The sequence below is a fragment of the Loxodonta africana genome, chromosome 5 (genome assembly GCF_030014295.1).
Source record: "Loxodonta africana isolate mLoxAfr1 chromosome 5, mLoxAfr1.hap2, whole genome shotgun sequence".
Classification (NCBI taxonomy): domain Eukaryota; kingdom Metazoa; phylum Chordata; class Mammalia; order Proboscidea; family Elephantidae; genus Loxodonta; species Loxodonta africana.
Window position 1 is genome coordinate 88,727,159 of NC_087346.1, and position 14,366 is coordinate 88,741,524.

The 14,366-nt window shown below is 37.4% G+C and overlaps 1 protein-coding gene across 1 annotated transcript in view; it reads left to right on the forward strand.

The window, feature by feature from the left end:
- Positions 1-14,366, forward strand: part of TMPRSS11A (transmembrane serine protease 11A) — a 56,213-nt gene that overhangs the window by 34,996 nt on the left and 6,851 nt on the right. The window contains exons 6-7 of the mRNA XM_064285751.1: positions 8,627-8,886; positions 12,441-12,583. Coding sequence (XP_064141821.1) covers positions 8,627-8,886; positions 12,441-12,583 — 403 coding nt within the window. The remainder of the gene's footprint in view (positions 1-8,626; positions 8,887-12,440; positions 12,584-14,366) is intronic.

Below are 14,366 nucleotides of genomic sequence, written 5' to 3' on the forward strand. Positions count from 1 at the left end.
TATGAGGAAAGAACAATATATAAAGAAAATCTACTCAGCACATGAAATCAAGTGGGAAAAAGAAGCTGTCAACACACAAAAAAAGACATCAAAATGATAGCACTAAATTCATACCTATCCATAATTTCCCCGAATGTAAATGGGCTAAATGAACCACTAAAGAGACAGAGAGTGGCAGAATGGATTAAAAAACAAGATCCATCTATATGCTGCCTACAAGAGACACACCTTAGACTTAGAGACACAAACAAACTAAAATTCAAAGGATGAAAAAAATATATCAAGCAAACAACAATCAAAAAAGAGCAGGAGTGGCACTATAAATTTCTGACAAAATAGACTTTAAAGTTAAATCCATCAGAAAAGATAAGGAAGGACACTATAGAATGATTAAAGGGACAATACACCAAGAAGATATAACCATAGTAAATATTTATGCACCCAATGACAAGGCTGCAAGATACATAAAATAAACTCCAACAGCATTGAAAAGTGAGATAGCTCCACAATAATAGTAGGAGACTTCAACACACCACTTTGGGTGAAGGACAGGACATCCAGAAAGAAGCTCAATAAAGACACGGAAGATGTAAATGCCACAATCAACCAACTTGACCTCGTAGACATATACACGACACTCCACCCAACAGCAACCAACTATACTTTCTTTTCTAGTGCACCTGGAACATTCTCTAGAATAGACCACATATTAGGTCATAAAGCAAGCCTTAGCAGAATCCAAGACATTGAAATATTACAAAGCATCTTCTCTGACCATAAGGCCATAAAAGTGGAAATCAATAACAGAAAAAGCAGGGAAGAGAAATCAAACACTTGGAAACTGAACAATACCCTGCTCAAAAAAGATTGGACTATAGAAGACATTAAGGATGGAATAAAGAAATTCTTAGAAACCTTTGGGAAACAGCAAAAGCAGTGCTCAGACGCCAATTTATATCAATAAATTCACACACCCAAAAAGAAGAAAGGGCCAAAATCAAAGAACTCTCCCTACAACTTGAACAAATAGGAAGAGAGCAACAAAAGAAACCCACAGGTACCAGAAGAAAACAAATAATAAAAATTAGAGCTGAACTAAATGAAAAACAGAAAAATGACTGAAAGAATTAACAAGACCAAAAGCTGTTTTTTTGAAAAACTCAACAAAATTGATAAACCATTGGCCAAACTGACAAAAGAAAAACAGGAGAGGAAGCCAATAACCCGAATAAGAAATGAGAAGGGCGATATTACAACAGACCCGACTGAAATTAAAAGAATCATATGAGATTGCTATGAAAAACTATACTCAAACAAATTTGAAAACCTAGAGGAAACAGCTGAATTCCTAGAAACATACTACCTACCTAAACTAACACAAACAGAGGTAGAACAACTAAATAGACCCATAACAAAAGAAGAGATTGAAAAGGTAATCAAAAAACTCCCCCCCAAAAAAGCCCTGGTCCGGACGGCTTCACTGCAGAGTTCTACCAAACTTTCAGAGAAGAGTTAACACCACTACTACTAAAGGTATTTCAGAGCATAGAAAAGGATGGAATACTTCCAAATTCATTGATGAAGCCACTATATCCCTGATACCAAAACCAGGTAAAGACACCACAAGAAAAGAAAATTATAGACCCATATTCCTCATGAATGCAGATGCAAAAATCCTGAACAAAATTCTAGCCATTAGAATTCAACAACATATCAAAAAGATACTTCACCATGGCCAAGTGGGATTCACAGCAGCTATGCAGGGATGGTTCAACATTAGAAAAACAATCCACCACATAAATAAAACAAAAGACAAGAATCACATGATTTTATCAATTGATGCAGAAAAGGCATTTGACAAAGTTCAACACTCATTCATGATAAAAACTCTCAGCAAAATAGGAATAGAAGGAAAATTTCTCAACATAATAGAGGGCATTTATACAAAGCCAACAGCCAACATCACCCTAAATAGAGAGAGCTTGAAAACATTCCCATCACGATTGGGAACCAGACAAGGATGCCCTTTATCACCACACTTATTCAACATTGTGCTGGAAGTCCTAGCCAGAGCAATTAGGCTAGATAAAGAAATAAAGGGCATCCAGATTGGCAAGGAAGAAGTGAAAGTATCTCTATTTGCAGGTGACATGATCTTATACACAGAAAACCCTAAGGAAGCCTCCAGAAAACTACTGAAACTAATAGAAGAGTTCAGCAGAGTATCAGGATACAAGATAAACATACAAAAATCAGTTGGATTCCCTACCCAGTGCCCAGCAACCCTGTGCCATCAAGTCGATTCCATCTCATAGCCCTCTACACCAACAAAAAGAACATCGAAGAGGAAATGACCAAATCAATGCCATTTACTGTAGCCCCCAAGAAGATAAAATCTTTAGGAATGAGTCTTACCAGAGATGTAAAAGACTTATACAAAGAAAACTACAATACACTTCTGCAAGAAACCAAAAGAGACTTACATAAGTAGAAAAATATACCTTGCTCATGGATAGGAAGACTTAACATTATAAAAATGTGTATTCTACCAAAAGCAATCTATACATTTAATGTAATTCCGATCCAAATCCCAACGACATTCTTCAATGAGATGGAGAAACAAATCACCAACTTCATATGGAAGGGAAAGAGGCCCCAGATAAATAAGGTATTACTGAAAAAGAAGAACAAAGTAGGAGGCCTTACTTTACCTGATTTTAGAACCTATTTTACCGCCACAGTAGTCAAAACAGCCTGGTGCTGGTACAACAACAGATACATGGACCAATGGAACAGAATTGAGAATCCAGACATAAATCCATCCACATATGAGCAGCTGACATTTGACAAAGGCCCCAAAACAGTTAAATGGGGAAAAGACAGTCTTTTTAACAAATGGTGCTGGCATAACTGGATATCCATCTGCAAAAAAATGAAACAAGACCCATACCTCACTCCATGCACAAAAACTAACTCAAAATGGGTCAAAGACCTAAATATAAAATCTAAAATGATAAAGATCATGGAAGAAAAAATAGGGACAACGTTAGGAGCCCTAATACATGGCATAAACAGTTTAGAAAACATTATAAATAACATAGAAGAAAAACTAGATAACTGGGAGCTCCTAAAAATCAAACACTTATGCTCATCCAAAGACTTTTTTTAGCTATGACATTTCCGATCAGCCCCGATCTCTAAAATGTACATGATACTGCAAAAACTCAACTGCAAAAAGACAAATAACCCAGTTAAAAAATGGGCAAAAGATATGAATAGACACTTCACTAAAGAAGACATTCAGGTAGCTAAGATATATAAGGAAATGTTCACGATCATTAGCCATTAGAGAAATGCATATCAAAACTACAATGAGATTTTATCTCACCCAACAAGGCTGGCATTAATCCAAAAAACACAAAATAATAAATATTGGAGAGGCTGTGGAGAGATTGGAACACTTCTACACTGCTGGTGGGAATGTCAAATGGTACAACCACTTTGGAAATAGATTTGGCGCTTCCTTAAAAGAACTACCATACAATCCAGCAATCCCACTCCTTGGAATATATCCTAGAGAAATAAGAGCCTTTATACAAACAGATATATGCACACCCATGTTTATTGCAGCACTGTTTACAATAGCAAAAACATGGAAGCAACCAAGGTGCCCATCAAAGGATGAATGGATAAATAAATTACGGTGTATTCACACAATGGAATACTACACATCGATAAAGAACAGTGAGGAATCTGTGAAACATTTCATAACATGGAGGAAACTGGAAGGCATTATGCTGAGTGAAATTAGTTGCAAAAGGACAAATATTGTATAAGACCACTATTATAAGAACTTGAGAAATAGTTTAAACCGAGAAGAAAACATTCTTTTGTGGTTATGAGAGGGGGGACGGAGGATGGGTGGGAGAGATGCATCCACTAATTAGATAGCAGATTAGAACTACTTTAGGTGAAGGGAAAGACAACACACAGTACAGGGGAGGTCAGCACAATTAGACTAAACCAAAAGCAAAGACGTTTCCTGAATAAACTGAATGCTTTGAAGGCCAGCGTAGCAGGCACATGGGTCTGGGGACCATGGTTTCAGGGGACATCTAAGTCAATTGGCATAATAAAATCTATTAAGAAAACATTCTGCATCCCACTTTGAAGAGTGGCATCTGGGGTCTTAAATGCCAGCAAGCAGCCATCTAAAAAAAGCATCAATTGGTCTTAACCCACCTGGATCAAAGGAGAATGAAGAACACCAAGGACACAAGGTGATTACGAGCCCAAGAGATAGAAAGGACCACATGAACCAGAGACTACATCATCCTGAGACCAGAAGAACTAGATAGTGCCCAGCTACAACTGATGACTGCCCTGACAGGGAACACAACAGAGAACCCCTGAGGGAGCAGGAGAGCAGTGGGATGCATACCCCAAATTCTCATTAGACCAGGCTTAATGGTCTGACTGAGACTGGATGGACCCCAGTGGTCATGGCCCCCAGACCTGTTGCCCCAGGACAGGAACCATTCCCGAAGCCAACTCTTCAGACATGGATTGGACTGGACAATGTGTTGGAGAGGGATGCTGGTGAGGAGTGAGCTTCTTGGATCAGGTGGACACTTGGGACTATGTTGGCATCCTCTGCCTGGAGGGGAGATGAGAGTGTGGAGGGGGTTAGAAGCTGGCAAAAAGGACACAAAAACAGGGAGTGGAGGGAGAGAGCGGGCTGTCTCATTAGGGGGAGTGTAATTGGGAGTGTGTATAGCAAGGTATGTATGGGTTTTTGTGTGAGAGACTGACTTGATTTGTGAACTTTCACTTAAAGCACAATAAAAATTATTGGAAAAAAAAAAAAAAGAAATGTAGAACCCAGTATAAATAAGATGTTAGACTCTGTGTTGGTCAGATCCTACCTGGGGTAATGCATTCTGTCCTGGTCAACACACTGAAAGGGAATGTGACAGAATGAAATGCTCTTAGAGGGTCTTAGATAGCAAAGAAAGATGACAGTATATACCTTGAGTTTATCACTTAAAGTGTGGCCCACAGACCAGCAGCATTCACATCACTAGGGAGTTTGTTAGAAGTGCAAGAATCTCAAGCCCTATCCCAGACCTTCTAAATCAGGAGCTGCATTTTATAAGATCCCCAGGTTATTTGTATATACATTAAGGTTTGGCAAATACTGCCCTACGAGACAAAAATTTTATCCTGAGAAATCTGTAGCAGAGATAATAGTTGTATTCATATATATGAAGTACTTTTATGTGGAACAGAACTAGGAAGTCAAATTTATACTGAATTGAAGGAAGAACTTGCGAACAGAACTGCTGAAAGATGAAAGAGGCTCCAAGAAGAAGAAATGTATGCTAAGGCCAAGAGGATGCCACCATCTGCAGAATAGTTCAAGCATGGACAGTAATCACCTGACGGTGTTCTTATAACAACAACTATCAATATTTACTAGGCAGTACGTTACAGGAAACCTTGATAGTGTAGTAGTTAAGAATTGAGCTGCTAACCAAAAGGTCAGCAGTTCAAATCCACCTGGTCCTCCTTGGAAACCCTATGGGGCAGTTCTGCTCTGTCCTATAGGGTCACTATGAGTTAGAACCACAGCAGTAGGTTTGGTATTTTTTGGTTTAGTATGTTACAAGGAGCCCTGGTGGCACAGTGTTTAAGAGCTCAGCTGCTAACCAAAAGGTTGGTAGTTTGAATCCACCAGCCATTCTTGGAAACCCTATAGGGCTGTTCTACTTTTTCCTATAGGGTCGCTACGAGTCAGAATCATCTTGATGGCAACAGATTTGGGTTTTGGTTTAGTATATTACAAATATTTGGTTAAGTGCTTAAAGATTTGTTCTATGTAATTCTTGCATCCACCCTGCTCGGTAAGTCCTATTTTAACTGAGGGGGACAAGAAAATTTAAGTAACTTGCTCAAGGTCACGATGTTAGGACATGGTAGAGATGAAAACAAGCATAGTCTTCTCCATGTCAAATCATATCTCTCAGTCTTTCAAATCCCACTATATCAGTGAGAGGGCTAGATGACTTTTTATGACTCTTCCTACCACGATATTCTTTCATGTTTCGTTATTGCAGCCTAATATTAGGTTAACACTTTAAGAAACTCCATGACATGATTAATTATTTTTCAGCTAATAATATACATAATTCCATGATACTTTTTATACACAAAGGAAACCGTGGTGGTATAGTGTGGTTAAGAGCTACAGCTACTAATCAGAAGGTTGGCAGTTCGAATCCATCAGCTGCTTCTTGGAAATACTGTGGGGCAGTTATACTCTGTCTTTTAAGGTCACTATAAGTCAAAATCAACTTGACAGCAAGAGTTTTTATATAAATGACTACCAGACCACTTTGAATTTGTGTAATTTATTTTGGGAACTAAATGACTATTTTATATTTATCACCATGAAATTTCATCTATTTGATTTGGGTCCAGGCTGAAAGTTTAAAAAGTTTATTCTTATTCTTGACTTAGCTTTTCATATTAGGTATCTCTTTTAGGCTTTGACATCAAGAAACATAAACACAAGCTGTACTAAACAGTCAGGCCATTTTTGTTTGAAAGTTCTAGAATGATCATTCTCAGTTGAGTAAACACAATTCAAGGTCTGGCCTTCGTATTTCTAGCTCAAAAAACCTGATTTATGTTAATTTCACCTACACACAATTAAGTAGAGGGAACAGCTTTTCACAAATAAAAATCACAAGATACTTATTTACAAACCAGTATTTTTGCTATATGAACAACTGTATTCACAGAACAATTTTTATTTAGCTTTTTCATTACAGTCTTTTTGCACATCAAAATGGTGTATCGAAAAAATGTAGTTACCTTGGAAGTAAAAAATAATAATAATCCCAGCATAATTAAAATGGTCAAATTAGACTTAACTCCCACTGATATGCTTAAATGTTTCTTTCTAGGACTAAAACTGTCATGGGGTGCCTTCAAGATGATTCCGATGCATACTTACCCTATGTGACAGAGTAGAATTGACCCACAGGTTTTTTTGGGTATAATCTTTATAGGGAGGCTTGGTGGTACAGTGGTTATAAGCTTGGCTGCTAACTAAGAGGTTGGCAGGTCCAATCCACCAGCTGCTCCTTGGATAACCCTATGAGGAAGTTCTACTCTGTCCTACCAGGTCGCTATGAGTTGGAAGCGACTCGATGGCAATGAGTTTGGGTTTGATTTGGTTTTAATCTTTATAGAAATAGATTGTCAGGTCTTTCTCCCACAGAGCTGTTGAGTGGATTTGAATTGTCAACCTTTCATTTAGCAGACAAGCGCTTAACCATTAGTGCTACCAGGGCTCCTAAGCTACCCAATAAGAAATAAGTAGGCTTAGAAACAAGTACCTATGGGCAGAATCTCTCTCTTTGCTTATCTCTGATGTATCGTGCTAGTTCAATTAGGTACTTAAGGATTTTAATATTGCTACTGATAGGTTTTGATGGGAGACAGTGTCCTACAAAGAGAAAAGCAGAGAGAACCAGGCAGACATGTGAAACAAGGCAAATAATTTAACCCATTAGGCCTTACTTTCCTCAAGTATAAAGCAAAGGCTATATTACTACATGATCTTTCTGATCCCTAAAAAAAAAAAAAATACCTTAATCCACCAGTTACTCAACCCCACAAACTACAAGTTACCTATACTTCATCATTTCTCATAGGACTACTACAATAGTCTTCTGACAGCTTTTACCACATCCTCTTGCCCTCCAACAATCTATTCTCCAGAAAAAGCCAATGTGATTTTTTTTTTAATGTAGATGAGACTATACTACTCCCTGGCTTAAAATCATCCAGTGGATTTCTATATCATTTAGAATAAAATCTAGACCTATCAGACAGTAAAAATCTGGTCTCTGTTTGATGAGGTTGTTACTTCTCCAACTTCCTCCCCCATCATTCTTCCCTGTATGTCCTGAATTACAGCCCATCTGGTCTACATTCTTGGGAAGATTGCCTAGTAACTTTTCTCTCCAATTTTCTCACAGCTGATTCTTTACCAACCATGTCTCAGTCTAAATGTCATGTCTTCAAAAGAGCTTTCCCTAACCATCTAGTCACTCTACTCCATCTGATTATGCTCAGAACATAGGTATCCAATAAATATTTGCTGAAGGGATGAATAAATGAATACTTTATGCATAGCTCGCATCATTATCTGAAGTTATTTATGTATTTGTTCATTGGTTTCGTCTTTTTTCTTCATTAGACTCTAATAATTCTATGAGCAGGGACCTTATCTTTCTTGTTTATCACTTTATCCCCAGCACTTCAAATAATGCCCCACCCATACGTGTTCAATATATATTTGCTAAAGGGATGAATGAATGATATTTTATGTGCCTTCCAGTTCTAAAATTCTAATATTCTGTTTTGGATTTCAGCTCTAAGATGTTGTTTGTATACATTTTAATTCTCAAACAGTAGCAATAGATTATATTTAAAAGGTCAAAGAAAATTTTCATCGTAGCCAAATAGTCCCGGGATGATATTTTCTCATTTCCTAGCCTAAATACAATTAATGTAGTGCAGTTCACATATTCTGTTAATTTCTAATCCTTTCTAGTAATGTAAAGCCACGTCAATGGACTGTTAGCTTTGGAACAACAATCAACCCTCCCTTAATGAAAAGAAATATCAAAAGAATCATTGTCCATGAGAGATACCACTCCCCAGCAAAAGAATATGACATTGCTGTTGTAGAGTTCTCTCCCAGAGTCACCTTGACTGATGACGTACGCCCAATTTGTTTGCCAGAAGCCTCTGCATCCTTTCAACCAAATTCAACTGTCTACGTCACAGGATTTGGAGAACTTTTCTATGGCGGTGGGTATCTCAAAAAAGATCACAAAGCAATAAGCCTTACTTAGAGCAATGCAGTTTAATCTGCATCAATATTATTCTGCCAGGATGGGCTTCAAGACAGATATAAAAGAAGCAGATGTTCCCTCAGCAGCATTAAAATCTATCCCTATGTGATATTCTGTATGTAATGCCAGCTGTGCATCGGTATGTTGGCACCCTCATGATCACCTTCACCTCAGGGTCCTTGTTAGTATCTCCCCTCTCCACATGAGCCCCCTGTCCCTAACAACCCTTTTCATTTCCTCCTCCCCTTAGCTTTGATCAATAACTCATTTTCACTTTCCTAAATCACCTCACAAATTTTTCTTTTGCTCAGGTACAAACTCCAGTTGCAGCAAAATGTGCTTCAGAACTAAAAAGGTTAATTTAAGGGTGATCAGGAATAGGAATACTGTGTAAATTGCCTCTGATTACAAAGCTTTCATCAAAAAAAAAAAAAAAACTCCACTGCAGTCCAGTCAATTCCAATTCATAGTAACCCTACAGGACAGAGTAGAACTGCCCCATAGAGTTTCCAAGGCTGTAATCTTTAGGAAGCAAGCTGCCACATCTTTCTCCCATGGAGCAGCTGGTGGGTTCAAACCACCAACCTTTTGATTAAGCTGAGCTTAACCACTGTGGCACCAGGGCTTCTCTAAAGCTTACACACCAAAAAACCAAACCTTTGTTGCCATCGAGTCAGTTCCAACTAAGAGTGACCTTACAGGACAGAGTAGAACTATCCCATAGGGTTTCCAAGGAATGGCAGGTGAATTCAAACTGTCGATTTTTTGGTTAGCACCCAAGCTCTTAACCACTGCACCACCAGGGCTCCTAAAGCTTACATTAAAAAAAAAAAAAAAATTGCCATCAGTCGATTCCAACTCATAGTGAGCCCTCTCTAAATTGATTTAACTTGTTATACTAACTTAGTCTGCTAAGAAATGACGATGATTTGATTTTTGAACACTTTTGGGCATACAAAGTCAGGTACATTCTGGATCCTATAATCTGGTCCAGGTACCTATATGTAACAATAGATTGAGGGATTCTTTAATGCTGGGCTTGAGAAGATGCAAAAGAGCTTTTTGAGAATGGCAAACTCCATTTACAGAACTCTATACAATTTATTTATATACAACAAACTATTAAAACTAAACTTTTAATTCTCAGTTTCTACTAAGAAACTAGGAATAACTTTTCACCAATGTGGCTGGCAATAGGCTTTGTGGTCTGAATTATCACTGGATGTCCCATGTGATCTTATTCCATATTAAACAAGCTAAGATACCGATTTCTTTTTTTAGGGTCATGTTACCAGTCACGTAAAATATTAACCATCGCATACGAATTCCAGGTGTGGCTGAGTAAAGCTGTAAGCCTGACACCACAATGCCTGCCCTGCTGCTGATAGGTCTTCCCTTAAGACAGGGTTTGTGTTCTCTGCTGCATAACGATGAAAGGGGCGTCTCAAATCCCCTTTGGCTTGATGGGAAGAATGAATTTCTACCAGGAGTTTGAGGCTGCCATAATATTTTGTGAGAAACGGCAGAATCTAACTGACATTTATAGAACACTCCACCCGACAACAGAAAACATATTTTTCAAACACCTATGGAACACTCGCCTAGACCTCACCCGGGTCCATAAAACAAACCTCAACAAATTTAGAAGAATTGAAATCATATAGAATATGTTCTCTAATCATACAGAATTGAATTAAAAATCAGCAATGGAAAGACAACAGGAAAGTCTCCAAATACTTAGAAATTAAACAACATCTTTTTAAATCTATAAGTCAAAGAAGTCTCAAAGAAAAAAACTTTTAAATATGTAGAACTAAATTAAGATGAAGAACAATATATCAATATACTGAGATGGAGTGACAGCAGCACAGGAAGAAAATGTAGGGCACTAAATGCATACATTAGAAAAGAAGTCTCAAATCAATGATCTAAGTTCCTCCTGCAATAAATTAGAAGAGCAAAATAGACTCAAAGCAAGCAGAAGGGAAGAAATAATAAACAGTGGAGATGAATGAACATATAAGTCTGGTTCTCTAAAAAAAAAAATCAGTAGTTGGTGAGACATGCTACTGAGCGTTCCCATAGTAGTTGAGAAAATATTCGGGGATGTCCAGACGTTCTGGGCTACACTTTTTATGACTTGGAATCAGTTTTAACCATCTTGTTTTCTGAAAAAGTTATGAATTTACATTGTCACCTGCAATATGTAGATTGTTGGTTTTACCACACCCTTCCCAGCACTGGACATAACTGGTTTTTTAATTGATAATGTAGTTGGCTATACATATTTTTTTTCAAAGAACTGAGTGACTTGAAAATTCCTTAGAGCATTTGAGTTTCACACACATTTTCTGAACACTTTTTAAAAATGTGAGCAAATATTTCTCCAGAAATAAATCCTGTGTCGGCATTCTAAAGAAATTGGTATCTGTGTTACTGTTCTATTTCTGTGTAATGAATTACCACAAATTTAGCAGCTTCAAACAGCACTCATTTATTATCTCACAGTTTCTGTTGGTCGGCAGTATCGATATGGCTTAGCTAGTTCCTGTTCTCAGAATCTCACAAAACTGCAATCAACATGTTGGACAGCGTTATACATGGTTTCTTGCAGCTGTAAAATGCATGAGGGCTTGCTTCTTCAACACTAGTAGGAATATGTTTCTGAACTCAAGGGAGGCCTAAGCCCTTTTTAAAGTCAAACTGATTACAGACCTTAATTACATCTGTAAATCCCCTCACCTGTGCCATATAACATACCCTAATCAAGGAAAGCCAGATTGAAATTCATAAGTGATGCTGTGTGCAAACAGTCATATCCATCATACCCATAGATCCTTGGAGCTAGGGGTTCACATCAAAACCATGGAGTCCATCTTAGAATTCCATCTACCACAGTGTCACCTTTTCCCAGCTATTTTAACATTATGGCTTGGTATAATGAATCAATGTTTGTGCCCTTCTGAGTTTTCCACTTTAAGCGATGGTCTACCTACCACATTATTGGTTTTAGACTGAGAATCTAGTTTACAATCTGGAGCCCCAAGTTTATAATACATAAGAAGTAAAGTCATTGCCTTTAAATGGCATTATGTATGTGAAAGCTCCTCATAACACATAGAAGATAAAATAAGTGCATACAGTATTATAGTTATTTTATCAAGCCAAGGAAGAAAACTATCTAGGTATGCAAAGTTTCTGGGAATAATCTGGAATCCACAAATACAAACTTCAGAAAAATAAAAAAAAGCAAATGAAATGCCTTTCTCAATAAAATAAGCCAACTGTTTTAAAGAAAATGTTTTCCATGGGAAAAAAAATTCAAATTATTTTCTTCTTTGTAGAGGTGTTTATAAAAATGTGATAAGAACAATAATTTTTATTTCAATGTGCCAGATTTAACCAGAATTTTCTTCTTTAAAGACTGCTTATATTAGCCTCACTCTGTATCATATAGATAAAGAAAAAAAAAAATTTTTCAATACTAAATTTATTTTGTTTTCCCTGAAGGGGGGCCCCAAAATGATCTCCGAGAAGCCAAATTGAAAATCATAAGTGATGCTGTGTGCAAGCAACCACATGTGTACGGGAGTGACATAAAATTTGGAATGTTTTGTGCTGGATATTTGGAAGGAATTTATGATGCCTGCAGGGTAGGTTGGGAAGAAATTATTTTGATATTATTAAGTTAAAAATTTTTATCTGTTCAGGAAATAATCTATATTCTTTATATTAGTATAAACTACAGATATAATGTCAATTCGCAAAATATCTAAGTGAATATTTTAAATGTTTTAAGTAAAATTAAATAAGCAAAGAGTGCCTTTGATGCTCTCAAACTAACCAACAAAACTAAAATATCTTAATAACCAGAAATACAAAGATTAATTAGGCAAGTCTCTTTCCTCAAGGGCTTGTATTCTAGCAAGGAAGCAATCATATACAATGAACTGTGATGAAAGGTTATAACTTATATAATGGAGAGAAAATATTTTTTCCTCAAAGGGAACAAATTTGGAACAACTCTCAAAGAGATGATATTTAAATGAGGCCTTCAAGGATAACAGCATTTATCTTTTTAGAGAATCATAAAAGAAAGTTTTAGAAAAGAGAAGCAGCGTAGCCAAAATTATGAAATTACAATTCACATTTGAGGGAACTTCAAGTAATCTGTTGTGTCTCAAGTATAAGGCACATGGGAGGTGAGAGAACTGGTTAATGCTGAGGAAGGGGGTGCCCCATCTGTCGTTCCCGACAGAAGTATAAAGTGCGTTCTTCCCTGGAGGAACCTGCTTTTTAACTTGAGATTTTTGAAAACTCTAAGGTGGTGACTGTAACAGTGAAGTGATGGGAATGGCATTGATATCAGGCAACAGAAAGCCCTGCCCAGACTCCCACAAATTATACAACATGGACAACCACTATCAGAAAAGGAGCATGGAGTTTTGTAGCACAATCGGCTGTACAAGCCCAGGAGAATGTGTTATACGTTTAGCTTTAGCTGCCAAGAGCATGTAAGGAGCAGGGCTTCAACCAGTTCATTTCAGTTCAAGCCCTGCTGAAAATTTGCATTTCTACCCCAGATATACTGAATCGAGTCTACATTTTAACAAGATCTCTAAGCAATGCTTATGTATATATTCTTATGTATATATCCTTATATATAAGAATTACCTGGGGACCTTGCTCCACCTTGGGAGTCTTCCTCCAATCCCGATGCCTCCTTCTTCTTTATATAATCCAGCTTCTCAGAATATTTGCTCAGCATACAGACTGAAAAAGTATGGTGAAAGGATAACAACCCTGACGCACACCTTCCCTGATTTTAAACCACAAAGTATCCCCTTGTTCTGTTCAAACGGCTGCCCCTTGGTCTATGTACAGGCTCCTCAAGAGTACAATTAAATGTTCTGAGATTCTCATTCTTCAAAATGTTATCCATAATTTGTTATGATCCACACAGTCAAATGCCTTTGCATAGTCAATAAAACACAGGTAAACATCTTTCTGATATTCTCTGCTTTCAGCCAAGATCCATCTGATATCAGCAATGATATCCCTCATTCTACATCCTCTTCTGAATCTAGCTTGAATTTCTGGCAGTTCCTGTCAATGTACTGCTGCAACCATTTTTGAATTATCTTCAGTAAAATTTTATTCGTGTGTGATAGTAACGATATTGTGCGATAAATTCTGCATTCTGCTGGGTCACCTTTCTTTAAAATGGGCACAAATATGGATCTCTTTCAGTCAGTTGACCAGGTAGCTGTCTTTGAAATTTCATGGCATAGACAAGTGAGTGCTTCCAGCATTGCATCCATTTGTTGAAACATCTCAACTGGTATTCCATTAATTCCTGGAGATTTGTTTTTCACCAATACCTTCAGTGAAGCTTGGACTTCTTCCTTCCATACCATTGTGCTCAATACCATTCAC